We start from the raw sequence: 26,479 nt of genomic DNA, 5'->3' as shown, positions 1-26,479 counted from the left end.
AGTGAGAATATTTAGAATTGTCCGTAGTCAATTTATTCTTTTATTTAATATATATAATTTCCACACAATAATACTTTTTCTTGAAATATATATATATATATATATAACTAAAGTTACAAAATATACATTGTACTCTTATGCTTACTACACAATTATTTGTATATATTTTAAATATAAAATTTTACTATATATTATAATTAATATTGGAAGGAACATGAAAATATAATAGAACACATTCTTTATATAGCGTTAGATATAGTACCTTTTTTAGTTTGGTTTTATTTTTTTATTTTTAATTTGAACAATTATTTTAATATAATATTTTACTAAAAAATAATAAAAAATATATTTAGAGGATCATTATAATTTGTAGTAAATATATATATATATATATATACAAAAATACAAAAGATGATAAACATGCTCGACATTGGATGCATAACATTTTTTTTTTATTCCATAAATAATTTGTTAAAATATAAATAAATAAATAAAAACACGTGTGTTGGTTAAATATATTTGTTATAAATTTTCAAGTAAATATAGAATAATATGCACTGTTTTAACTGTTAATGACAATAAATTACATAATAACTCTGCATATCATTGCATTATGTTAAATTAAAATTTATATATTTATGTGTATTAGAAGTAAATTTCACTATAAAATAAAGAATATCATGACCTAATTTTACCAGTTGAAGTAAGACGAGTGTATACACAATTTAAGTAATTAACAACCATACCTAACACTCCATTTCATTTTCGGTTAAATAAAAGTTTTCAATATTGACTATAAAATTTTAAAATACCGCACCAAAATGTAGTTTTGATTCCATAAAATATTATATTAAATATTTAATTTATTTACTAATTTAAAAATATTACAAATTTTCTATCTAAATGCAACCTAACATCCATGTTGTTTTATTTGTATTATGTGTTTACATAATGATTTAATTTGATATTTTATCAAAAAATTAAACAAATATATATATATATATATATACTACTTCTTCATCTGGCTGAAATAATTATGTTAGTTTGATATATTAATACATACTTTATTTATAATAAATAATTTTATTATTTTTACTTTAACAAATAATATAATTATTTTTTAAAAAAATTTAATTCGTAACTTTTTTTATTTTTAATTTTAATAAAATTTTATAATACTCCAAAATTAGAGGGGAAAGTATTTATTATGATTCTAAGTGGATATGATAAGAAAATAAATAGGTGAGGAAATTAAAGGGACACATGAAATAATTGTGTCTATCAACTGCGGCCACTCAGAGAATAATGCTTCAGCCCACACAGAAAGTGACCATTCAACTATTCGTTTATTTATTTTAATTTTATTTTTAATTTTAATATTAATATTAATTTTGATTTTATAATGATTATTATTATTTTAGGGGTTATGCAAGTGATCATGTATTGAAAATGTTTATGGTAAATCTCCTAAGAATGATAATTTGGGTGTGGGATGAATTAAGGGTGTGTTTGTTTGGGGTTTGGATTTTGAGTTGGGATTTGAATAGTAAAAAATTTGAATTTGAATAGTTGTATCATGTGATATAAATAGGCGTTGATGTGATGTTTTGAATGTAAAATTGATTTTTAGTATAATATAAAAAATGAAAAATAAGTATTTGATTTGATATTTTAGGGAAGGAAAAAAAATTGGTTGAATAGTATCAATCCAATCCAATTCCCCAAACAAACACACTATAAGTGTGTGTTTGTTTGGGGGTTTGAATTTTGAGTTGGGATTTGAATAGTAAAAATTTTGAATTTGAATAGTTGTATGATGTGATATAAATAGGTGATGATGTGATGTTTTGAATGTAAAATTGATTTTTAGTATAATATAAAAAATGAAAAATAGGTGTTTGATTTGATATTTTTGGGGGGAAAATTTTAGATGAATAGTGAAATTTAATCCAAATCCATCAAACGAACACACCCTAAGAAGAAAAAACAGAAAAAAATATTACAATAAAAATTTGAAGTGAACAAAAGTGAGAGGATATGTTTGGTTTGAGTTTCAAATCTAAATTAATATTATTCAGTTTATAGTTCTTAATAAATTTATAATATTTTATCGTATAAATATTATATTAAAATATTATTTAAATAAAAAATTTAAATCAAAACTACACGAACGTACATTTTCATTCAGATATTTATTCTCTACCCTCTTTAAAACCTATTTTATTATTGTTGTTATTATTAAAAATATAATACTCCCTCTATCTTCTAATTTCTATTTTTTAAAAATATTGTTACTTTTATTTAGTAAAAACTATACTACTTTTTATTTTTCTTTTATTATAAAAAGTAAAAAATAACGGACGGAATATCTAGATATATATATATATATTTATATAAGTTGTCACGTGTAATTATTGTTATTTTTATTTTTATTTTTATTTTTAATCTAAAAACAATCCAAACAAGCAATAACCAACCAAAAATTAAAAACACACATTCATTAATGACTTCTAAAATTATTAAATACATAAATAAACGAATGAATAATTGAGGAATGTTTTCACTTTAATAATAGTACTTCTGAAATTTTTAATAAATAATAAATAAATAAATAAAATTACAACAATAAATTCCCGGACATCACCATTTAGGGTGTGTTCTTATATCAAATCTTACAAAACTTTTTTATTATTTATCAATTTTTTTCCTAAACTATCAGACATCTATTTTTATTTTTTACTCCCTTCGTCCCATATACCATGTCCACGTCGCCGTTTCTGTCCGTCCCACATACCATGTCACTTTCTTTTTTTGAAAAATGATTACACACTTTAATCTAATTTTAAATTTTTAAATTTTATTTTTATTTTTATTTTTAATTAAACTAATTAGTTATCTTATTCTTAATTTATAATTATTTATATTATAGGATAATTATTTTCACTAATACATTCTTAATTATCTACTAATTACACCCCTCCTAAAATACCGTGTCTACAGTGTAGCAGACACGGTATCTGGGATGGAGGGAGTATATTATATTAAAAATTAATTTTGTATTCAAAATATCATTGGAGTGGAGTTTTTATGGTGTTTTTTATATTTTTGGTATTTTTTTTTTTGTGTATTGTGTAATTTTAATTTTTTAGTAGATGATATATAATTTTATATTTTAAAAAGTTGTATGTAATTCTATTTTTTTTTGAAAAATAATGTATAATTTTATTTTTTAAAAGTGATATAATTTTAGTTTTTGGAAAGTAATATATAATTTAATTTTTTTAAATGTTAATTTTTATATATGTAATGTTTAAATAATTTATAAATTATATGTGTATGGATCTAATGTAATAATAAATTAAAGTTGGGGTGTAATTTATAAATATGAAAAGTTATATAAAATAATATAAAAGAGGAATATATAGAGGATATACTTTTTAGAGTAAAAATTTAAGTTTATGGTTGGAGTAAAATATTGTAGATCAACTGTATTTTGACTGTAGCAACTGCAAAAATGGAGTGGAGGGTTGGAGATGGTCTTATGGTCTACTTCAAATCTTCAATTTGAAAAACATATATATTAAAATTGAAAGTGATTGACTAATGATAGAACTTTTATTTTGGGAACATAAAGGACAAAAATTACCTTATAAATGAATAAAAGTGACAAAAAAAAGAAGTTGTATCTTGCCTTGAAAAATAGAGACAAATAAAAATATATATTATTTTATTTATAAATATTACATCAAAATATTAATTAAATTAAATTAAAAATAAAAGATTCAAATACAAAACAAAGCCAAATAGACCCCAAATTGTCATTTGAAAAACAAGCGAACAAAATTGACACGAAAATAAATAATAATGAACAAAAAAAAATAATAATAATTACAGATGCGAAAATTTTGTTTATATATATACATATATTTCTATTGTTTTTAATGAAAAAAAATTATTTACAATTTTTTATTAAAGAATATTATTTTTATATAATACTTATAAAATAGTAAAATATATTTTATTCAAACAGTATTATTCATAACAATTTTATTATTATCAACTAATGATAAAAAAACCCCTAATTTTTTATTTTTATTTTTTTAAAAAAGAGTTTTTTCTAATCATTTTAAATCACATAAATACTATTAATATGCACAATTTTTAATAAAATTGTAGTATTTTTTATAAAATATTATATTAAAATATTATTTAAATTATCACTATGTGTAAACAAACTTAAGTATTAGTTTATTCTAAATCAATTTCAAATTTCAACAAAAACAAACTCTAAAATAACACCGTCGAAGGATTGACCAGAAGCTTTTATTTTTTTAATTAATTTATTTAGTTTGGCTTGACCAAAAGATTGCATACAAAGTCGAGGAAACTAAGGTCCAAAAATGAAGAAGAGAGTGACACGTAAGCCAAAGTGTATTTAATGGGAGAAAGAAAGAAAACAAGAATGTCCCACGTCCAATGTTGCAATTATGAATTTTGTTTTGTTCTGTACCACGCTTATACTTATACATATATATATATATATTATTTTAATTTTTAATAAAAAAAATCGCTTCGACCCTACTTTTATTGAAATTTTGCGCTATTCCATCCAATTCCAATCATGTATATTGTTGGAATAATATTTTCTCCAAACTATTTTTTGCCATATGATACTTCTTACTTTCTTGCTGTTGCTTTTTTTCAAATTTTTATTTGGAGTAAGTGGTCTTATTTGTTGCTGCAACATACTGTCAACAACATTGCTGGGTATTTTCTTCTCGATTTGGGAAGCTTAGAAAAGAAAAAAAGAATGAATATTTTGGGTGGTCAACATGTCACAGACTTCATGCAGGAATACATCATTCCATTTATGTGCAAAGAGTTTTAATTGATTTTGTCTTACATGCAAAGCAAAATGGCTTTATAGATAATTGTGATGAGAGAATTTGGTTGTTGGAAGGTTTTGAGATTGGAGTATAGTGAGAGAAAGTGAGTTAAATCCTCTCAACCCTAACCATTCTCTTCTCCATATATTGAGTGAGTTCTAGACACTTTTACCTACCGGAGACCTCGTCGGAGGAAGGAGAAATCAGAGTTCCGATTAGGGGAGGCGTCCAGATTCTGAGCAGCTCTGCTCCTTGGTCGTTGTCAACACGAGTTTGTGACAATATAAGTCTGTGGAGGAAATTTCCAAGGTAAACCATATTAGGAGGATGAGTTGAAGGAGTTGTGGTTGTCTATGTTCTTAATCAGCACTGATTAGTGAACTTCTCCTGGATTGGTATCCCCCGGATGTAGGATTGTTTATATCCGAACTGGGTAAACAAACTTTGTCTCATTTACTGTTTTGTATTTTCTGCATACATTCCGTTGGCAGTAGGGTGTTACAAATGTGATATAACCGCGCTTCAGGAGTTGACCCATTTGAATAGGTGTTCAAAAGTATATTGGTGAAACACCTTATTTTTCCCAACATTTGGTATCAGAACAGTGTTCTCTAAGTTGCTGAGTAAATCCTTTCACAGTTGCAAAGATGAGCAAGGAAAGTGGTTCAACCTCTAAACCTCCATTGTTTGATGGCACAATTTATTGGAGCGTGGAAGATATGCAGCTGGTTGAATCAGACGAGGGGATATCATTTTTTGAGTCAAAAACTTTCAATGATAGTTAGTGAGAAACGTGCAGCAAAGATGAAATTTGGGAAGTTCCATAACAGATGTGGCTATCATGGAATGAATGCATCCAGTTCACAAAGAAAATACCCCGAGCAGAAACCAACTGCTTACAGCAAGCCAAAAGAAAAATTTGATGGTGGATTAAAGAAGAAGTTTGTGGTGTCTGTAAAGCCTGAATCAGTTCAAGAACCTACCTACTATGGATGTGGAGGAGTTGGGCACATCAAATCCGAGTGCCCTACGGTGAAGAAAAAATAGAGAGCTTATCAAAGCCACTTATAGTGGTAATGACGATGAAAAGGCTGTTGGAGGCAAAGAAAACTCAGAAAACGATAAAGTGGTTGCTTTTATGGCCGATGTACTTGAATACATTAAGGATGATGATGTTCCTACTTCTGAAGTTGCTGAAAAATCAAGAGAACTTGATGCCAATGAATTAATCAAAACTTACGAGAAAATGATGGCTGAACAAAAAAAATCATTGGTGAAAAATAAGGAACTTTTGAATACAATTTATCGATTGGAAGCTCAAAAAAAAAAGTTGGATGATGAAATCAAAAATTTAAAGAATGATGTTCATGAGAAATCAACTGAAGCTGATGAATTGACGGCTGAAAATGTGCAGTTGAAGCAAGAGAATGATCGACTTCGAAAAGGCAAGGATAAACTCGATGAAGTTCTTTCGATTGGAAAACCTTTCGGAGATTACAAAGGAATAGGTTTTTGTGAATCCGCTAAAAGTAAACCAACAATATTTGTTCGCGGTGGATTTCTTGTTGATATTGAAATTCCATAAAAGAAGCAACTCCCAGTTGTGAAGCAAAACTTGAAAAGAAACATAAACAAAAATTGGGAGAATAATCACGGAAGGACACAGAGTGTTAGACGGATGTCATCACGACGTAACGAGTGCGGATACTGTAGATGTCTTGGACATACAGCTGAAAAATGTTTCAGATTGGAAAAAGATGTAATGAATGGAATAAACATTCGATGGTTTACTGAAGGACTGAAGCAGATTGTTAAAGTCAAATCGGTGTGGATGCCCAAGGAAAATCAAAAGGAAAATATTCTTACGAAGGCGTTGGAGGCAGATCGATTTGAAAAGTTTCGACGTCATTTGGGTATGCATTCGTACCCTACTTGATTTTGCATGCATGGTCTTGAAATAAATTCTCCAATATATTTATGGTGTTTGGAATATTCTTTGTGAATATTGGAGAATGAAAATAATTTGAAAATAATTTATTTTGAAAATTCCAAAAAGAAGGTATATTGAAAAGAAATTTAAGTGGACAATGGTTGATTTGATGGAATGGTGAGTGTTCATTGCACAATCCATTGTTGCTGAGTTATTGTTGATGCTGCGAAGTTGCTACTGCAACAAAGCTGAATCCGAATCAACCAAAGTTGTTGGTGTTGTTGCTGATGTTGCTGCTACAACCATTTATCAACAAATTGAGGATGTTTTTAAGGACATTGATCTTTTTGGCATCTGCTCTTTGAGGGGGAGAGATGTGCATAGTAAGGGTAGTCTGTTGTGTCTGTTGTTTTTGCAGTAAGGGGGAGCCCTGGTGATCTGATGTTGCTGCTGTTGATTATCTGTTAAGTGGTTGTGGAATTGATGTTTTCACAACCATTCCATTCGCCAGGCTGCCTGTGTTCTTGTTGGCATGTAACAAATTGATGAACTTACTGTTGAATTATTGGATTGATTGGTTTGGTGTGAGAGTGATTCTCCTGCACATTAGGCGAAGTCCCATATGCCAAAAAGGGGGAGAATGTTATAACAATATTTCCTCCAACTATTTTTTGGAGTATGGTTCTTCCTGCTTTCTTGCTGCTGCCTTTTTCAGATTTTCATTTGGCGTAAGTGGTCTTGTTTGGTTACTGGAACAGACTGTCAACAACACTGTTGGGTATTTTCTTCTCGATTTGGGAAGCTTAGAAAAGACAAAAAAAATGGATATTTTGGATGGTCAACATGTCAAAGACTTTATGCAGGAATACATCATTCCATTTATGTGCAAAGGTTTTAATTGATTTTGTCTTACATGCAAAACAAGATGGCTTTATAGATAATTGTGATGAGAGAGTCTGGTTATTGGAAGGTTTTGAGTGGAGTATAGTGAGAGAAAGTGAGTTAAATCCTCTCAACCCCAACCATTCTCTTCTCCATGTATTGAGTGAGTGCTAGACACTTTTACCTGCTGGAGACCTCGTCGGAGGAAGGAGAAATCGGAGTTCCGATTAGGAGAGGCGTCCAGATTCTGAGCAGCTCTGCTCCGTGGTCGTTGTCAGCACGAGTTTGTGACGACATAAGCCTGTGGAGGAAATTTTCAAGGTAAACCATGTTAGGAGGATGAGTTGAAGGAGTTGTGGTTGTCTATGTTCTTAATCAGCACTGATTAGTGAACTTCTCCTGGATAGGTATCTCCCAGATGTAGGATTGTTTATATCCAAACCGGGTAAACAAACCCTTGTCTCATTTACTGCTTTATATTTTCCGTATACATTCCTTTAGCAGTAGGGTGTTACAACTGTGATATAGCCACGCTTTGTGAGTTGGCCCATTTGAATCGGTGTTCGAAAGTATATTGGTGAAACAACTTATTTTTCCCAACATATATATATATTAAAGTCGAATAATAATTCGCTGGTTATTTAACATTATCTAATACTCCCTTCGTCCATTTACAATGTTTACATTTACTTTTGGTGCTTAGTATTTGAATTATAGTGAATAGTTAAAAGTAGTATAATGATATTTTTGCCTTTACTTTTTTTTTTTGTGTAAAAGTAATTATGTGATGTAAAGTAAGAGTATTTGTGAAAAAAAAATAGGATATTTAATGAAATATTAACTTTGTAATTGGGCATCCCAAAATAGAAATATGTAAACATTGTAAATGGACAGAGAGAGTATGATATTAAAGTCATAGATCTCGTGTTCGAATTATATCATCCCTATTTATTTTCATTCATATTCAAAATTTATATGATGACATATATCCTCTTACAAGTGAGGAGACATATTGAACCTACTTGATCATGTCGATTAACCCTATTATGTTAGAAAAATAATTAATGACGTATATCTTCAAAAATTTAGATTTTTAGGTGATAAAATTATTATGATCATCTAACATGGTATTAAAACGTGAATTGGTTGATATTTTATAAAAAAATAATAATATATATTTATAAAAATTATGCATAGTGAATTATTTGATTTTAATTTACAATTATAATCAAACAAACTGATCAATTATCCAATAATAATAAGGTATATATATTTTTTATATTTTAAAACTAATAAATTTAGGCTATATTAATAGATTTGACACTATTTATAAATATATATATATTTTTTTACATAAAATATCATAATGATTTATTATTTTTAATTTTTTTTTCTAAAAATTTATAACTTCTATCTAAATAAAGCCTTAGAATAATTGGTTATAATAATTTTATAATAAACTAATTTGAAACTAAAATTCCAAAAGAACAGAAGAATAATCTTTAGACTGGAGAGATGGTGAGACAGCCCATCAATCCACATGGGATGCTCAAACACACACACATTCACTAAATAAATAAAAATGAATGGATAAATAAATAAATAAAATAAAATAATTATATGATATGAAATGTTGAGTTATAACAATCACATTGTTTGTTCCAAAGCTTAGCTGCATCTGCATGGGCTGCTTATATATGGGAATTAAATAATTAATTTAATTTTAACGAAATTAAAGAAAAGGGAATGAATGAATATATATCAAAAAGCGCATTTAATATTTCCAGCAAAGATTGCGTGCGTCAGGAAAAAATAAATAAAAAATTATAATATCTAAAGTCGTGTTTTTGAAAGTGCGACAACACATCTGTGGATGAGTTAGTTAACAAGAAACGTTTTTATTGAAAGTGATGTGAGTGAATGTATGTAGAAGCTCTTTATTTATTTTATTATAAAAAATTATAAAATATTAATTATTGTGCACCTAATTGAACAGCATATGTATATGTGTATTATATATATATATGATAAAGAATATTAATGGAGGAGGGCCTTGCTTTCCTTTCTCTTCTGGCTCAGTCCCACCAATTAATTAATTAATCCTACAAATGGACCAACCACAATTAATTCCATTACCCATCCCTCCATCATAATTACATTCATACAAATTAATTAATTAAATTATTATTATTATTATTATTATTATTATTATTATTATTATTATTATTTTCATTCCATATTAATATATTATTTTCGTTCCATTTAAAAGAGATTAATAAAAATATTAACATTAAAAATATTTTTATATTTAAATAATTTATTTTATGATTATTATTGTATTTGTATTATAAGAGGTTCATAGATATTTTTTTTTCTTCTTAATTTGTATTATATATATATAAATTAATATTCAAATATTTATGCACACAAAATTAATGATGCTTTCTTTTAAGACGAAAATAGTATTTTTCTTATCATTTAAAATTTTCTAAAATTTAATATATTCGAATTTTAATTTAAGAAAATTGATTCCGTTCAAATAATAAAAAATACCCTAATTTTTAATATAAGTTATTATAATATCACTCTTTTATTTCACTATTCATTTGTATTTGTAAGAATAATTTTGTCCATACATTTGATTACACTCTATCTATATATAATAAAATATTATTTTTTTTTATCTGAAATATTTATATCAGTTTTTATTATCATCGGTTAACTTTTTTGGTATAGTAAATAATTTTATTACCATAATCTAACTATTAATAATTAATATATCATTATCTTTCAACTTAATCAGTAATTTTTTTAATAATACATCCAAATTATTTTTTATATATTATATTTAGAATAATTAATCAAACCTTGTTTTTGATTCAGGATTGCATATTATATACATATATGTATATTATAAAATTTATTACAATTAAACCTTGTTTTAAATTCAGGATTGTAAAAATAATATAATAATCTTGATATAAATAATCAATAATTTGATGTAATTTTTTTTTTTAAAAAAAGGAAGTTACTTCACCCATTCTAGTCAAATGTGTTGATTGGTATTTAATTAATTAATTTAAAAGTATTTTTTTTTTAAAAAAAAAAAATAGCTACTTTTGTTTTGAAAAAAAAAAAAAAAAGTAAAATAAATACTTTAAAATCGAATAGAAAAAGTATTCGATAGTACTAGATAGGAATGATAATAGGTGGAGTTCAGTTGGATTCGAGATTCGGATTGGACCTGATAATATTCAGATCTGACTATACTAAGTCCCGAGCCGAACAATACTCAATAGACCCCACAGACTCAAAAACTCTTTTACAATTTTTAAAATTTAATTTAAAATTAGACCCAAACACGGATCCGGAGTAGACATGTACTAAAATTTATATATTTTATTCAAAAATATTATAATAAATTAATTAAACTAAAAATATATTTTTAACTTAATTTATATAATTAATTTTTTTTTCATATATATAATTAATATATTAATCATGTTTGGATTTGAATAGAGTCCTATGTTGGACTCGAAACTCGATAAAGATACACAATGCCCGACTCGATTCGGATTCAATATCCGAATAATTAAACTTGATTCTAAATAAATTGATTAGGTCCGAGTCGAATTTCGAACCCTTTGCTATCCTATTAGTAGATGATTGAATAATATGAGATGAATAGCAGAAAATATGTACATGGGGCTGGGAGTGTAAAGAGTGATGGTGAAGTGGGGAAGAGCAATTGGGGAGGGGTAAAATTGACGGGTGCAACAGGACAACAAAAGGGACAGGTGGCCTGTGGGACACGTGTCGGTTACTCACTGGGAAAGTGACGTCTCCGATTTGTCGCAACCACTCACCACTTCGCACCAGAATCTCTGTCCTTCGCTTTTCTAACCACACTTCCATTCCATTCCATTATATTATGATTCCATAATTATTCTTTTAATTTTCATTTTGTTTTCTTACTTGAGCCTATCATTTTGTTAAATCGACATTATTTATTCGTTAAACTTTTTTAATAAAAATATAATATTTAATCTTACAAAATATTGTTTAAATAATGATTTTACTGTTTATTTATTCTTTTCTACAAAATTATTATATTCAACAAACAACCGCAAATAGCACCACCCTTAAATATATAGCGTATTATGTCATTTTATATTTTAACTGTCCCTTAAATTTATACATAATTTATTTATAAATTTTTTTTTATGGAACTTACAATTTTATTATTTTACTTTAACAAATACCGATCATTTTACAACAATTTTTTTTTTATTAACTCTTTAATAATTTTTTTCATAATGCTTCAACTTTATTTTTTAATTTATCCTAACATAATGACAAAACAAGACCCGGACGGAAACAGTATGATTTATGTCATTCTATGTATATATAAAAGAAAGAATAATAAAATTACATGACCATTTAATTACCAACACTCAGATTACTTTCCATCTAATGTTCAAATGTATAATTCCATTTCTTGAGTTGATCAGATTATACTTCTCATTGATATGCCCATTGCTGACAACATCGGCCAGATTAATATCCACATACCCCAAAGATTCCTACATCCAACAAATGCTCTTTTAGAATCAGAATTGAAATAAAAATCGAAATCGAAATTGGACCAAACGAACTAATGTAATGGTAAGTTTACGGACCTTAGACATAAACCCGAGCCATCTCTTCTTGCTCTTGACTTCGACGTGGATTTGATCATTCGCCGGAGCTTCATCCAAAACGAACTGAAACTCCTCGCTCCATATGGGATCCCGAGTTTTCTTTATAGTCTAACAATATATCATGCAACGAACAAACGTGCTAAAACTTGAATGTGAGTTTTGAACTTATAATATTACACAAAATTATTCTTTTATTCAAAATATCACACTATATACTTATTTTTTATTCAATCATTTATTATTAGTAGATTTTTTATAGTTCTAAAGCAATTGTTAAGATGCTGAATGATATCCTACTAACGTTATATTGTATATATAAATAACAAATAATTTATGTCAATATAATATAAACATAACATATAACAATGTGCTGATTGAGATTATTCGGTCTATACTAAGAATATTCTCCCCTTATATATAAGTTTTTTAGCTTCGAAAAATTTTAAAAAGAGTGAATAGTGACAAGATGTTTTATAAAATTGATATTAAACGAAAATACTATCGATAAAAAATACAAAAAAATTCGAAAAAAATAATAATCTATAAATAGTTACCTTAGTATTTCGCTTGTCGCCTCTAAAGATGACCGTAGCATACGGATTATTGTGATGCTTTCCTTCCACATCCTCGGCCTCTATAACGGTGACGAGAAGCAAACCCGTCCCGCTCAAGGTGATGTCCTCGTTGAGCCTGGGGGAGTTTTCATCCCCTCGAAAATTCAGCGATGCGTGGAATTTCTTGCTATCTTCTAGAAATGGAACAAACGTCAACTCCACGGTGATCCGGCCTCGCGACTTTTTATTGTGGGCATCGTTCGGGTCCATGCTGTGTATTAATGCAAGAGCGAATTCCTTTTTCTCGTATGGAACGAGCGTATCCAGCGGAATGAGTTGCATTCCCAAATAATCGTGCGCGCCAACCTGCCGTGAAATGCAGCTAAGTAAATCGAATTCACAGAATGAAAATGCTCGTGGAACAAGTGATGAAACCTTTTCCCAGTCAAATAGGAGCAGCTGGAGGACTTGGATTTTGGGTTCCTTTACGATCAGCTTGAAGTCTTCGTTCCATACGGGATTCAAGTTGTTCATCACGACCGTCGTCTTCTTCCACTGGAGCTTTTCCCCGGTGAGGCTGAGTTTGACGTAGGGATCGGATGTGCCGAGAAAATCCATTTTTAAGAGACTCTGGGCTCGGACAACCTTGACATGGAGTATTCCGACGGGTTTCTTCGCAGCTCCTCTGCATTACAAATGTTGTAAGTAACATAGCAAGACATGAAATGAATTTGGAACATACATCGAGCTGTCGAGGATATCGATTTCGTAGGTTTGTGGCCACATATAAAGCTTTGCAACTTGTTTTGCTACAATTTCCTGTAGGAAAACAAAGCCCGAGCTGGCAGTCAGACATTCGACATCAAATTTGTGATTTCTTGGTTGTCTATGTATATTTAAAACATGTCCATTGAAACAACACCTGGACAAACTGATAAATGCCGGGTATGGACATCATATCTCCTCCCATGACTTTCAACCCAAAGTCGAGCTTCGGCTGCAAATTTGCAAGGATAAGACAATCGGGATTCTTAAATTAACCTGATAACGACAAGATTTGAAGGCGTCTTACCTTCTCCATCAATGAAATTGCGATGCTTGAAAAGCAAGGGAATGTTGGCACAAAAGGTCTCAAAACCATCCTGACAGCTGCCGATATTTGAACATCAACCAACTGGCCTTAAAAACAAAGTAACCTAATCTCAAAAACGGTAGTGTAATAATTGGTTTACGGTAAAAAAAACGTTTATATAACAAATAATCTATAATCTCCCATTTCATTTCGATATTTTAGAAATAATACAAGGGATATCGATGGAAATGAGATTCATAGCTTTACTACTAAAATATTCGAATTTTGGAGCTAAACCATTTTTAAATTATACTAACCTGGACAGTGAGCTGCAGAGACAACAATTTTATTGCGACAACAATGTCAGAATTTCCGGCCCATCTCAGTGAAAGATCGAGAACGAGTTCATTCTCTCTGGAATCTTGAGCTTTCAAACCTGATTAAAGGATGGATTGCACAATCATGTATAGTAAAACTATATAATAGTAACAACACAAGTTTAAGATCGAATAAACAAAAATGCACATTACAAAAGAAATACTTTGCTAAATCATGTCAGTTGCTTAATTTTCTCTTGATGGCTATTAATCCTACATCGTGCATACAAACACTTAGAAGAAATAATCATCTCGATTCTTGCTTACCTTGAATTTTGGGAGAGCAATCTCCTAGTGTGAGGCGTTTGAAATAAATAGATTTTATACAGTATTTGCCGATGTACTCTGCAAAGGTAGCTTCTGCTGAAGTTTTGATAATCCCACATGCTGCCTAAACCATATGGATACAGTTAGAATGAGTATCCATCGATCTCCATTGAATCGATGCAAGAATTACGCATTCTTGTAACGACCTCAAATGCCAAATAATATGGTTACCTTATCGAAATATGGCCACATATATTGGAAAAACTTGTTGAACCAATCCACCTGCAGATAAAACTCAAATTCAAAACAACAAACCTCGACTCGAACCACAAAAGAAACCATTGAAAAAGCTCACTCTCTCGTAATCTGGCCCGGTCACCCATAATGGGAGTTCCGGTAGGAGATCAATTATGTCGTCTGTACTCAATTCGTCGAGTGGCTGTGCCACAGGGACGCCCTGCAGGATACAAGAACCTTAGCTACACATCTTTAGTTGGAATTTCATATCCTTGCAGAATACTAAAACAGGAAATGGTTCTACAATGATAATGCTATGAACAAATTCTTCATCACAACGTTTGATTCACTAAGGCAGCTCATTGTCAGACTAAACAATTTTCTTATCATGAAACAAAATTTTATACAGAAAAATGTGTAAAATCATAATTCATGTTTTGTTTGTAACTGCTATATATTGAATCAAAATTTCATTCTGAAAATTTCATACAAGTTCTTTATCATGAATCAAATTTTTGTACAGAAAATGTGCAAAATCCTAATTCATGATTCCTTTGTAACTGCTATATAAATATCGAGAACCTATAATTATATGAACAAACCTCAACTATGAGCTGAAACAAGAGTTAACTCTTGAAAATTTCCAACGAATCGATAAAATAGTAAGTAACTATGTAGCAGTACGAGCTCACCTTCTCAACATTTCTGGCACCTAAGTATATGAATACGAAGAATCCCAAAACAAGGCCAATAGGCATTCCAATGGCGAATCCTGCAACCGACAACAAACTATCGAAAAAACTCATTTTCGCCGATCATCAAATGCCGCAACGACAACCTACTTTAACATGCGACATCGAGAATCACGCCCAAAGTTGCCCGAATCAAATCAACAAAATTATAAATTAATACGCTACTGCGGAAAAGGAGATCCTCCAGCTGGCTCCACCCGATGGAATTGCATCAGAGACGTGGCAATCGATGGAACCTAATGCGGTACGAATCAGGAATCCTCCAATTGTCCCCTCCTTTCATTGTTTTCTTGGCATACGCTACGAGATGACGCCACGATGCGGTTGGACTTGGTGAAAATTTCTACAGAAATTTCTTAGGTTTGAATAGATCCACAAAGGCATGAATACGATAGTCACACCCAACTCTTTACGCCAATGGCTGGGTGGTCGCTAATTCAATGCTATGTATAGCTATCTGTTTCTTGCAAAAACTATACACATAAATATATCGAATTATTTACAACAAATATTATTAATCTTATTAAATCATATTTTTTTATTTTAATTTTTAAATTAAATTTTTAAAAATACTTTAAACTATCTATTATTCTCTCCTTCCCAAATAAAATACTTAATCTCTAATCCATACTTTATACCCTTACATAATAAAAAAATAAAATATATATTTTTTTCTCTATTATATCATCTAATTTCTAAATTATCTAGGTAATACTGTCCACTTAAAAATTCGTCTAAAAAATAAATATTGCACCTAATTTAAGACAAAAGAAATAATTTTTTAATAAAAAATATATATTATTTTTAATTTTAGTGCCGAACTCTTAGGCTAATTTTAGTAGACGACGAAAGTACATATATTTTTTTCTTTAAATACGATAAACTATAAATTAACAGTGATGGCAGCAGGGCCTTGATCCCCACGTGTCCAACAAATCCTATTATTATTTGTGGACCATTTTGTATTTTTGCTGGGCTGATTGAAGCCCACACTTGTTGTTATTTGTCCAAACAAAAAAACAATCAAATCTACATTTATTAATTTACACTTCTATAATTTAAATTAACGCTAGATCTGGTGAAATGCGTGGTTGCTTTGGTGCTGAAGGATTTTATAGGCTCTAGCGTGGCTGAATCTACACCGTTCATCATGGATAGTTTGCTACCTTCACAAACCACTATTTATTTTATTTTTATATATGTCTTTGTCCAATTCTTTAGGTATAAATTATATATGTAATAATATAATTATAATTTTTATATAAAAATTAAATATATTTTAATACAAATATAATTATTTTTAATATAATAAAAAAAATATATTTTTAAATAAAAGTTGATTGAAATAATACTATTCTAAAAAAGAGTATGTAGGCTCTGTTTAGTTTAAAAATTTAAAAAAAAATTACTATCTTTTTAGATTTTATTTATTTTTTAAACATACTATTTGAATATTTACATTTTTTATTATATTTAATTAATTTCACATTTAATATATTATAATGGTACTTATTTATAATATAAAATAAAATTACTATTATCATTCCAAATTTACTATATAAAAAGCAAATTCAATATGTTTGTTTGTGAATTTGAATTTTTAATATTAAAAAATTTAATTTTTAAAATTGTTTGATGCTATATAATAAAAATAAAATAATTATTTAATTTGATATTTAGAAAAAAAATTGAATAATAAACATCTATTGTATTTTATTTTTTATTTTATATATAAAAAAAACAATTTCAAAGAATATACATTTAAATTTTTATTATTTAAAAATAAAATAATTCAAAACACTAAAAACATGCAAAACACTTATACATGTGAAGCCTAATTAATTAAATGAAATAAATATACAATAATATGAAAATGTAAAATGCAGTGAAGATACACCTATAAATACTAACCGACCTCAACAGCACTGAAAAGCCTTGCTCCCATCCGCTGCGGCGATACACAATTTTTTCGCGTGTTTCGATCTCAGATTGTCGAAGAAACCGAAATGGAGTACGAAGGAATTCTCCTGGGGATGGGCAATCCGCTTCTGGATATCTCTGCTACGGTAGATCCGGAGTTTTTGAGCAAGTAAATCTCAAAACCGCGTTTGTTAATGGTTTTGTTTCTTCGATTTCGGCATTTCAATGTTTATCATTTTGTTTTAGCTTCTAGCGTCGTGGATCCGTTTTCATGTTGAGAGTTCCGGTGTTGAATGCTGATGTGCATTGTTGTAGCTGTTTCTGTATTTGTTTTTGTGTAGATCTCAGATTTTGCATTCGTACTTCAGTGAATCAATTTGGTGATTTGAAATTTCGAACAAATCTGTTCGTATTCGAAGCGTTTGATTTGATTGTTTTGTTATTCGTTTTGCGCGACAGGTATGGTCTTAAATCGAACGATGCAATTCTTGCGGAGGAAAAGCACTTGCCTATGTGAGTAGATTGTTTTCTTTTCTACCACGTGTCTTTTAACAGCTTTGAATTTAGAGGTTTTCAGATCTGTAGGAACTAAAGTTATCAGACACTGTTGTTTGTTGTACTTTGTGATTGCCAGCATTTCGACGATTTTGAAAATTGTATTACACTCAAACGTACTGTATAATTTTTGGATTCTAATTAACATTTTCTTCCGCATCCATGGCGGTATTGATTTACACTTATCTGTAGATTCTCATCTCCTACTTTATGCCATGACTTCTGAAAACAAATTGTTGAACTTTGATAACTATGTTCCCGATCTACAAGCCATTGTTCCAATAATAAAAGATTACTCTTCTGTTTTCGACTGAAGTTCAATCTGGCTGTGCTTTAAGGTGAAGCTTGAATGTTCTAGAATCTATTTTCATTAAAAAGTACACAAATAAGTTTTAGGCACAAAACTTTTTTTCCCATGAGAATTTTTTTTCACATCTTAAGGGTGTCATTGACTATACTTCCTGATCCCCGCTTACATTTCAGGTATGAAGAGATGATATCAAAGGGGAATGTGGAGTACAGTGCTGGAGGTAAATATATCAGATTTGGGATCTCCATTTGATTATTATGCTAATTACCAATCACAACTATCATTAACCTCCATACTTTTGTTATGCAGGGGCTACTCAAAATTCAATCAGGGTTGCCCAGGTTACATTTTGTTGTTTTCTGTTATTGATTTATAATACTTGCCAACTACTCATAGCAAACCAGACTTCAACATTGAAGTTGCCATGTACAGTGGATGCTACAAATTCCTGGGGCCACTGCTTACATAGGGTCCATTGGGAAGGACAAATATGGGGAGGAAATGAAAAAAAATGCAACCGCAGCTGGTGTTAAGGTTAGTATTTTGCTTCACTTTGATTCCTATTTTTGTTTGTGTCATAATCCTTTGTGCATTTACAGCATCTTTACATTCACATTGTTTTTGCTTATAAAGGAATATTTTGTCACGGGCTCATCATGTTGCTCCATAGATTTAACAGTCTTTTGTACTAGACTACTAGTGAATTTCTAGTTATGTCATTAGTATGGCTACATACCCTATGCAACTTATCTATTTATCATATTTATAATTATCATTCTTTTTAATACATGATGGTGGTCATAATTTTGAATATTCATCACTTCTTATCACTGTAATCATAAACATTATATTTTGTACTAGGTTCACTATCATGAGGATGAGAAGCCAACCGGTACTTGTGCTGTATGTCTTGTTGGTGACGAAAGGTCAGCTTTCCACTCCAACCTATGATCATTTGCCCTTGTGTTTAATGTATAAACCAATGCATTGCATCAATACATTTCAGGTCACTTGTTGCTAATCTATCAGCTGCAAATTGCTACAAAATCGATCATTTGAAGAAGCCAGAAAACTGGGCTTTAGGTATGCATGGTCAGAATATGATTAATAATACTTTGTCACACACTTGATCAAACTTACCCCATCATACCATTCTACAGTGGAAAAGGCTAAATACATCTATAGTGCTGGATTTTTCCTCACGGTTTCCCCCGAATCTGTTTTGCTCGTCGCCGAGCATGCGGCTGCTAAAAACAAGGTTCAATCTCTCAACATTACATTGCATTTCTAGTTTTTACTTCTTTGCCATCGTCTCAAGTAACATGGCTTCAACTGTAGATTTTCGCCACAAACCTTTCTGCTCCATTCATTTGTGAGTTCTTCAAGGATGTACAAGACAAAGTCATACCGTAAGGCCCATTTCTTGGTCTTTGATTTTCCATGTTTTTATTTGTTTATTTGTTTATTTATTTTCCGTTTTCAGGTATGCTGATTATGTGTTTGGAAATGAAACTGAAGCAAGAACCTTCTCCAAAGTCCATGGCTGGGAGGTAATGATTGAACTATAACAGCTTCGTGACTCACAAGGCTCAATTATACTGTGTACTTAAATTCACTCTTTTTTTTTCTTTGGGGTAGACGGATAATGTTGAAGAGATCGCCCTGAAAATATCTCAGTTGCCAAAGGCATCTGAATCACGCAAAAGAATTACTGTCATCACACAGGGTGCGGACCCTGTTGTGGTTGCTGAAGACGGGAAGGTGAGATTGCTGCCGATCATTCCGCTCCCAAAGGAGAAAATCATTGACACCAACGGTGCAGGTTTGTGATTTTTTGCTGCTTTCTCTACTCCTAATATATATATATATATATATTGCCAGAGTGGTTGCATTCTTAAATTCTATGATCCATCATGTGTTTCAATTTAAATGCATGAAATATTGCTTGATTTAGTAGTGTATATACTATGTATTGTATATATATTGTTTTATGTGGAAATATTGAAACTAAAGATTTTAAAAATAATAGTTTTGGTATCAATACACCTAATTATGGTTATATACCAAATACCAGAATATCAAAACCGTATAAGGTATTTTTAACAAAATTGGTATGCATGGTGTCCAGTACAGCATTTTGGTTATATATAAGTTTGTGGTTTGCAGGGGACGCATTTGTGGGGGGATTTTTGTCGCAGATGGTTCTAGGAAAAGCGATAGACGAGTGCGTGAGAGCAGGGTGTTACGCAGCCAATGTGATCATCCAGAGGTCTGGTTGCACTTACCCGGACAAGCCCAATTTCAAGTGAGCCCGCCCTCACTTGCCTCCACAAATAAATAATCAATCAATCAATCAATCTTATTATTTCAACTATATCTGAATTAATATCTTCCTTCTTTCCATCCCCACTCTATTGTTATAATTATCCATCTATCTATCTTATCATGTTTTAATTTGTATGGTGTTGGGGTTTGAGAAGGGATGGATACATAGAGATAGATATCTCTCTCTATTTTGTTATTTTTGCTTAAGTTGCTGAGCTCTTCTATGGTTTTCATTATTATTATTTGCTCTCCGGATTTTGGCTTTTTGATATGAACGATATGATAACACTAATTCTTATATTTCTCTCTATTTCGTTTTCGATATTCGGATCAGTATCTATTACTATTATATTATCACCTGACTGCGAGTTTTCATTGTCCTTTTTAAATCTGAGTGAGTGAAGGCCAGTATGGATTTATGGAACATGTCCGAGTCGTGTATTGAAAGAAATTTTATTCAAGGCCCAATTGTTCATTTTTTTTTTGTACGAGCGCAATTCGGATTTATGTATTTATTTCTTTTTAAAAGCTAACAATATATAAGAAATAAAGGAGCGTTGAAAACTATTGGCCCAAAATTAAAATAAAGGCCCAGTTACTGATTATAATATGGATCCAATTTGAAATACAATCTATAATAGGAAAAATGAGCCCAGATGAATTTTGGGGCTATTACTAATACAGAGCAGGCCCAATAGAAATTGTGCCCATTACAATAGTTAAAATAGCCCATATCAATGTGGGCCCATTAATAAAATTGAAGTGAAGGCCCAAATATGACAATGGGCCAAATCATAATTGAACGGCCCGAATCAGTGTTGATCCAATAATAATAGTGAAGAAGACGGCCCAAATTGACTATGAGCCCATTCATAAAATTTAAGAGAAGGCCCAAAACGCTAATGGGCCAAATAATAATGAAAACGGCCCAAATCGTACTGTTAGTATAATAATTATAGTGAAGAGACGGCCCAACTCAAACTATGGCCCCATTAATAGTGAATATAAGGCCCAAATAAGATAATGGGCCAAATAATACTTTGGGCCTATTAATAGTGAATATAAGGCCCAAATAAGATAATGGGACAAATTATAATTAAGAACGGCCCAAATCACACTGTGGGCCATTATAGTGAAGATCAGGCCCAAATAAGATAATGGGCCAAATTATAATGAAGGGCCCACTTCATTCTGTTGGTCCAATAATAAGTGAAGAGACAGCCCAACTCATACTGTGGGCCCATTAATAGTGAAGATAAGGCCCGAATAAGATAATGGGCCAAATAATAATGATTAACGGACCAAACTATACTGTTGGTCCAATAATAATAGTGAATCGACGGTCCAAATCATACTGTGGGCCCATTGATAGTGAAGGAAGGCCCTAATACGATAATGGGCCAAATTATAATAAGGGCCCAAACCATACTGGTCCAATAATAATAGTGCAGAGGCGGCCCAAGTCATATTTTGGGCCCATTAACAAAGAAGTGAACGCCCAAAAAGATAATGGGCCAGATAATAATGAACAGCCCAAATCATTCTGTTGGGCCAATAATAATTGTGAAGAGACGGCTCAAATTATACCGAGCCCATTAATAGTGAAGAGAAGGCCCAAATTCGATAATGGGCCAAATTATAATGAAGGGCCCCAATCATTCTTTTGGTCCAATAATCATAGTGAATAGACAGCCCAAACCAGCTCTGGGCCCAAAATTCATAATCCATTAGGTTGAATAACATGATGGCCCAATAGGTAGAGAGTAAATTGAGCCGAACTCCAGATAATGCCCAACTCTAAGCGAAATTTGAGCCCAAATAAAATACTAGACCCCTTAGTAATAGCAACGGGGCCCAAAACAAAATTGACGGCCCAAATTTTATCCATTACGTGTCGATTGGGATGCCAATCCATTTAAAACTATTGGGACTATAGCTGGGTCATGACTTTGTGGATCTTGATCGGGCTAAGATATGATCAAATTTAAAACATTGGGCCTAAATTTGTCTGCTGTCCCTTGATTTTATAACTGGGCTTACCCCATTATATAAGGCTTGTCAAGTAATCATATACATTATTAAATGTGTATATATTATATATTAGTATAATTTTTAGAAACCCTTGTTGAACACACTCTATCGCTCCCAGGCGGATAACAGCAAAGAAAACAAACCATTTGACTCAACATACGTAACGTACCTGAGTGTGGTCGAATCAAACTCCGCATCATCTCTATGTTTGCTCCTCCGACTTAGTCTTGTTCCCTTTCTCCATCAGCCCTCTGATCTTCACGTCGTAGTACACTTCTTCCACTTTCCTCAGGTCATACTTCATTCCTGCTCCGATTCATATTTTATTCATCAGCTATAGTTCCAAGAAGAGAGAGAGAGAGAGAGAGAGAATCATAAGGAGTACAACACAAACAAACATAAAATGGGTTTACCGTCGAACTTCTTGCGCAAGAAGTCATTTCGGAGGTTGAGCATCCGAAATGATGCATGGAGATCCGTCAGAAACTTCAAAACTTTCCGCGGGCAGTCATAATCTCCCGCAGTCACTTGGTTCACAACATACCTAGGCTGCAAAATGAAAATTAAATTCTTCAACTATCATTTCACCAAATCGGAGTGGTTTTTCATCAAAACTAGATTCAAATAATTCAAAAAAAATAATTTCAATGTCGCAAGAAATGGATAATTTGAGTACGCTTACCATTTCATTGGACATAAAGCAAATTCCTGTAAAGCAGTAAAATATCGACATTAGCACAAGCCTTGATGCTCACAGAGAGGTAAACTTTGGGCATGAAACACTTGATAGAAGAACTAGAACTTTAGCCGCACCTTAAACTTATGCAATCAAGAAGAAACATGTGACACTAGAGAAGTTACAATGCCAGGTTAGAAAATCGATAAAAAAGTAGAGGAAGATATGAAACAGAGGACACCACTAAATTAACGAGGAAAAATGATTTGAAGAATTTCAAGAACATTTAGTTGAGCAGCATCCAAAAATGAATTCGATTTCTGAAACTCTCTATTTCCTAAGCAGAAGCTTATGTACTCACAAATCTACCAAAGAAAAATTATCTCAAAATGAGCAAAGAATAGAATCTACACTTGTTAGCTACCACATATGAATCAAACGAAATAACCAAATATCATAACCAGAATTTGGATTCTTACCTACAAGATAATCTTCAGTGTCGAGACCAAACTCTGAAGGATTTACTGTGATCATGACAAATAAGAGGAATATCAGAACTCAAAAAATATCATTCGGCGACTCCAACAGATTCATCAATTTAAGGAGTAATGCTTGAGCATCCAAATTCTAGTTCATTTATAAATCTGCTTTCAGTTGCAATTTTCAATATAAGAAACCAGTGTAAAATTTTTACAAAAAATAAACAAACTGAAGCATAAAAACAATCCACATTTTATCATGAAATTTAAAGTAGTGGGGGGATCATACAGCCTAGTTTTTCCTCTGCTTCTTTGTGCAGAAGAAGAGTCTCGAATTCCAACCAATGCATGAAAGCAAGCAAGGACACCACAGCTTGAGTTTCACTTCGCCAATCGCCATGGAATCTGGATTGAATAATATGATTACTAATCTACAAATGAACACTTCTAAGTTCTCAGAGACAACAGATTATCCTCCTCACCTGTAATACTGGTTAGGGCATTCACTGATAGTTTCTTTAAGCTTACTGTAAAGATCCTTCAGTACAGTTATTTGGCCTCTCGCCTTCTCCAAAATATCTGTTTAAGAATCAACTGTTAATAACAATAATAGAAAAATTAAACAAATACAAACCAACAACAATTACTACAAAGGATGAATAACTCTTCCATTTTTTATTTCCCTTCGAATCGAACAAATCTCGACGCTACTGTAACTGAGGATAATTTTATAACATACATCCAGAACACTATAGTAGATTCACAACTCTCTGGCCTGATTACACTCATTCTTCCGTCTCTAAATCAAACTGTTTCTGAAGCTAAAGAAATCCATGGAAACGGAACAATTAAAAACAAGCAAAAGAAAGACAAAAATTAGAAATCACGAAACGCACCAGGGAGCGGGCGAGACTGGTGAATAAGCAGAAGGTTCGAGTGCATTATCCTCGTGGCGGACTCGATTTCCGTAGCAACATTACGTATACGCTCACGCAGGGCTCCGGTATCATCGAGCTGGTGTCGGAATTCCTCGAACTGCTTCTCCAGCGAAAAGACCAAAGGCGAAGGCTCTCCGGGGCCGGAATCTCCGTGAGCCATGGAAGCAAACAGAGAATGGACGGTCGGAGAAGCTGCGCGCCGCCGCCGGAGAACGAGAGGATTCCCGAGAGCCCTAGGGTTTATGGAGGAGCGGAGAGAAAATGTGAGCGCGGCCGTCTCAATGGCGCTTCGAAACGCCGATTTCATGCTTTTGCAGCGGCGTCGTTTTGGTGTTCTTCCATTTTAAATTTATTTTATTTTATTATTATAACCGTCAGTGTCAATTATTTCATTTGCCCCCTCTAAACTACAAATATTTTCAATTTGCTACTCAAATTATTGAAATTTATTTTACACTACCTATTGATTATCCAGTGATGCGACTAGCCCCTCAAATTGTGAAAATTATTATACACTCCCCCACTGATTATCTAGTGATGTGACTTAGTTTAGGTAGAAATTTTATAATTTTATAAAAAATTTAAAATAATAAAAAAAATGAGTATTTTAATTGATATTTTGTAAGGTATTAAAAGTATATGGTGTAATATTATTTTAAAAATGTTATTATTGATAAATAATATCAAAAGTTTTAAAATATCTATGTAGACAAAAAATTAATCTATTTGCTATCGATTTTACTTACTTGATCATTCGATAATAAATTCATTATAATATCAAGAGTTTTAAAATATCTATATAGGTGACAAAAGTGTAATCTATCTACAATCGGTTTTACTTACTTGAACATACGATAATAAATTCAACATAATATCAAGAGTTTTAACAATACCAGACAAAAAAGTTTAATCTATCTGCGATAGATTTAACTTACTTGAATATTCGATAATGAATTCAATATAATAAACTTTGGCTTCAACTGATTTATCAATTTACTTTTTAATTGTGAATGTGTTTACTTTAATACTCCCTTTCGTCCAATTTTTATTATCCTAAAGTATATTTACACGATTTTTTTAGATGATTGTCTTTTTGTTATGAATTGACAAATTTGCCCTTAATTGTATGGTAGAGATGAAAAGTAATAAACGAATGAAAGATAAAAATGTAAAATTTGTGTTTAAAAAAGGAAATAGGACAATAGTTGTTTAACGTTCCAAATAAGAAAATAGGACATTAGTTTGTGGACGGACGGAGTAGTATTTATTCGATCATATTGGATTGTTTACTATCAATATATTTATTTTCTAATTTAACAAATATAGATTAGACTTATCAATATAATACATTTTTTACTTTTTACCTATAATTACATTTAAATTATTCTCTCTATTGATTGTAATTTAAGGTCAATTCACTCTTATTCAACAATTACATATCAAGTAGTATGGAGGGAAGTATCTGTTAAAATATAAATATAATATTTAATATATTGAATTATTAAAAGGGACTAAAATTTTTAAAAATATCTTTAAATAGATGAAGGGCAAAATAAGTTTTTAACACGAGCATTAACTTAAGATAATT

The 26,479-nt window shown here is 30.9% G+C and overlaps 3 protein-coding genes across 8 annotated transcripts; 1 reads left to right on the top strand and 2 right to left on the bottom strand.

Moving 5' to 3' along the window:
* Nucleotides 1-12,084: 12,084 nt before the first annotated feature.
* On the bottom strand, nucleotides 12,085-16,086 carry LOC127239754 (synaptotagmin-3-like). 6 transcript variants are annotated; one of them, XR_007836226.1, is made up of 13 exons: nucleotides 15,823-16,086; nucleotides 15,598-15,694; nucleotides 15,024-15,125; nucleotides 14,900-14,950; nucleotides 14,669-14,792; nucleotides 14,342-14,460; nucleotides 14,025-14,126; nucleotides 13,875-13,949; nucleotides 13,695-13,771; nucleotides 13,388-13,637; nucleotides 12,953-13,318; nucleotides 12,378-12,537; nucleotides 12,085-12,281 (listed from the first exon to the last, which is right to left on the bottom strand). XR_007836226.1 is itself a non-coding variant. In XM_051258054.1 (13 exons), the coding sequence occupies exons 2-13, from the start codon at nucleotides 15,661-15,663 to the stop codon at nucleotides 12,153-12,155; spliced, it is 1,590 nt and encodes a 529-aa protein (XP_051114011.1). In that variant the 5' UTR covers nucleotides 15,664-15,677; nucleotides 15,748-16,086; the 3' UTR covers nucleotides 12,085-12,152. The 6 variants fall into 6 exon arrangements, 5 of the variants coding, with proteins under 5 accessions (XP_051114011.1, XP_051114012.1, XP_051114010.1 ...); XM_051258054.1 differs by having other exon boundaries at nucleotides 12,378-12,506; nucleotides 15,598-15,677; nucleotides 15,748-16,086; XM_051258055.1 differs by having other exon boundaries at nucleotides 12,378-12,506; nucleotides 15,598-15,677; nucleotides 15,818-16,086.
* Nucleotides 16,087-17,574: 1,488 nt separating this feature from the next.
* Nucleotides 17,575-21,065, top strand: LOC127239756 (adenosine kinase 2-like). Its single transcript, XM_051258058.1, has 12 exons — nucleotides 17,575-17,746; nucleotides 18,037-18,090; nucleotides 18,616-18,662; nucleotides 18,752-18,783; nucleotides 18,875-18,976; nucleotides 19,304-19,368; nucleotides 19,449-19,525; nucleotides 19,603-19,700; nucleotides 19,781-19,851; nucleotides 19,926-19,992; nucleotides 20,081-20,264; nucleotides 20,609-21,065. The coding sequence occupies exons 1-12, from the start codon at nucleotides 17,664-17,666 to the stop codon at nucleotides 20,749-20,751; spliced, it is 1,023 nt and encodes a 340-aa protein (XP_051114015.1). The 5' UTR covers nucleotides 17,575-17,663; the 3' UTR covers nucleotides 20,752-21,065.
* Nucleotides 21,066-22,742: 1,677 nt separating this feature from the next.
* LOC127239555 (uncharacterized) lies at nucleotides 22,743-25,215 on the bottom strand. Its single transcript, XM_051257758.1, has 7 exons — nucleotides 24,850-25,215; nucleotides 24,436-24,532; nucleotides 24,243-24,358; nucleotides 23,954-23,998; nucleotides 23,481-23,506; nucleotides 23,212-23,347; nucleotides 22,743-23,104 (listed from the first exon to the last, which is right to left on the bottom strand). Exons 1-7 carry the CDS (start codon nucleotides 25,196-25,198, stop codon nucleotides 23,001-23,003), a joined length of 873 nt encoding a protein of 290 aa, XP_051113715.1. The 5' UTR covers nucleotides 25,199-25,215; the 3' UTR covers nucleotides 22,743-23,000.
* Nucleotides 25,216-26,479: the final 1,264 nt, after the last annotated feature.

The sequence above is a fragment of the Andrographis paniculata genome, unplaced genomic scaffold, assembly GCF_009805555.1.
Source record: "Andrographis paniculata isolate CXL003 unplaced genomic scaffold, ASM980555v1 Contig78END, whole genome shotgun sequence".
Lineage (NCBI taxonomy): Eukaryota > Viridiplantae > Streptophyta > Magnoliopsida > Lamiales > Acanthaceae > Andrographis > Andrographis paniculata.
Note: the sequence above shows the minus strand (reverse complement) of the source record. Positions and strands in the feature narration are given on the sequence as shown.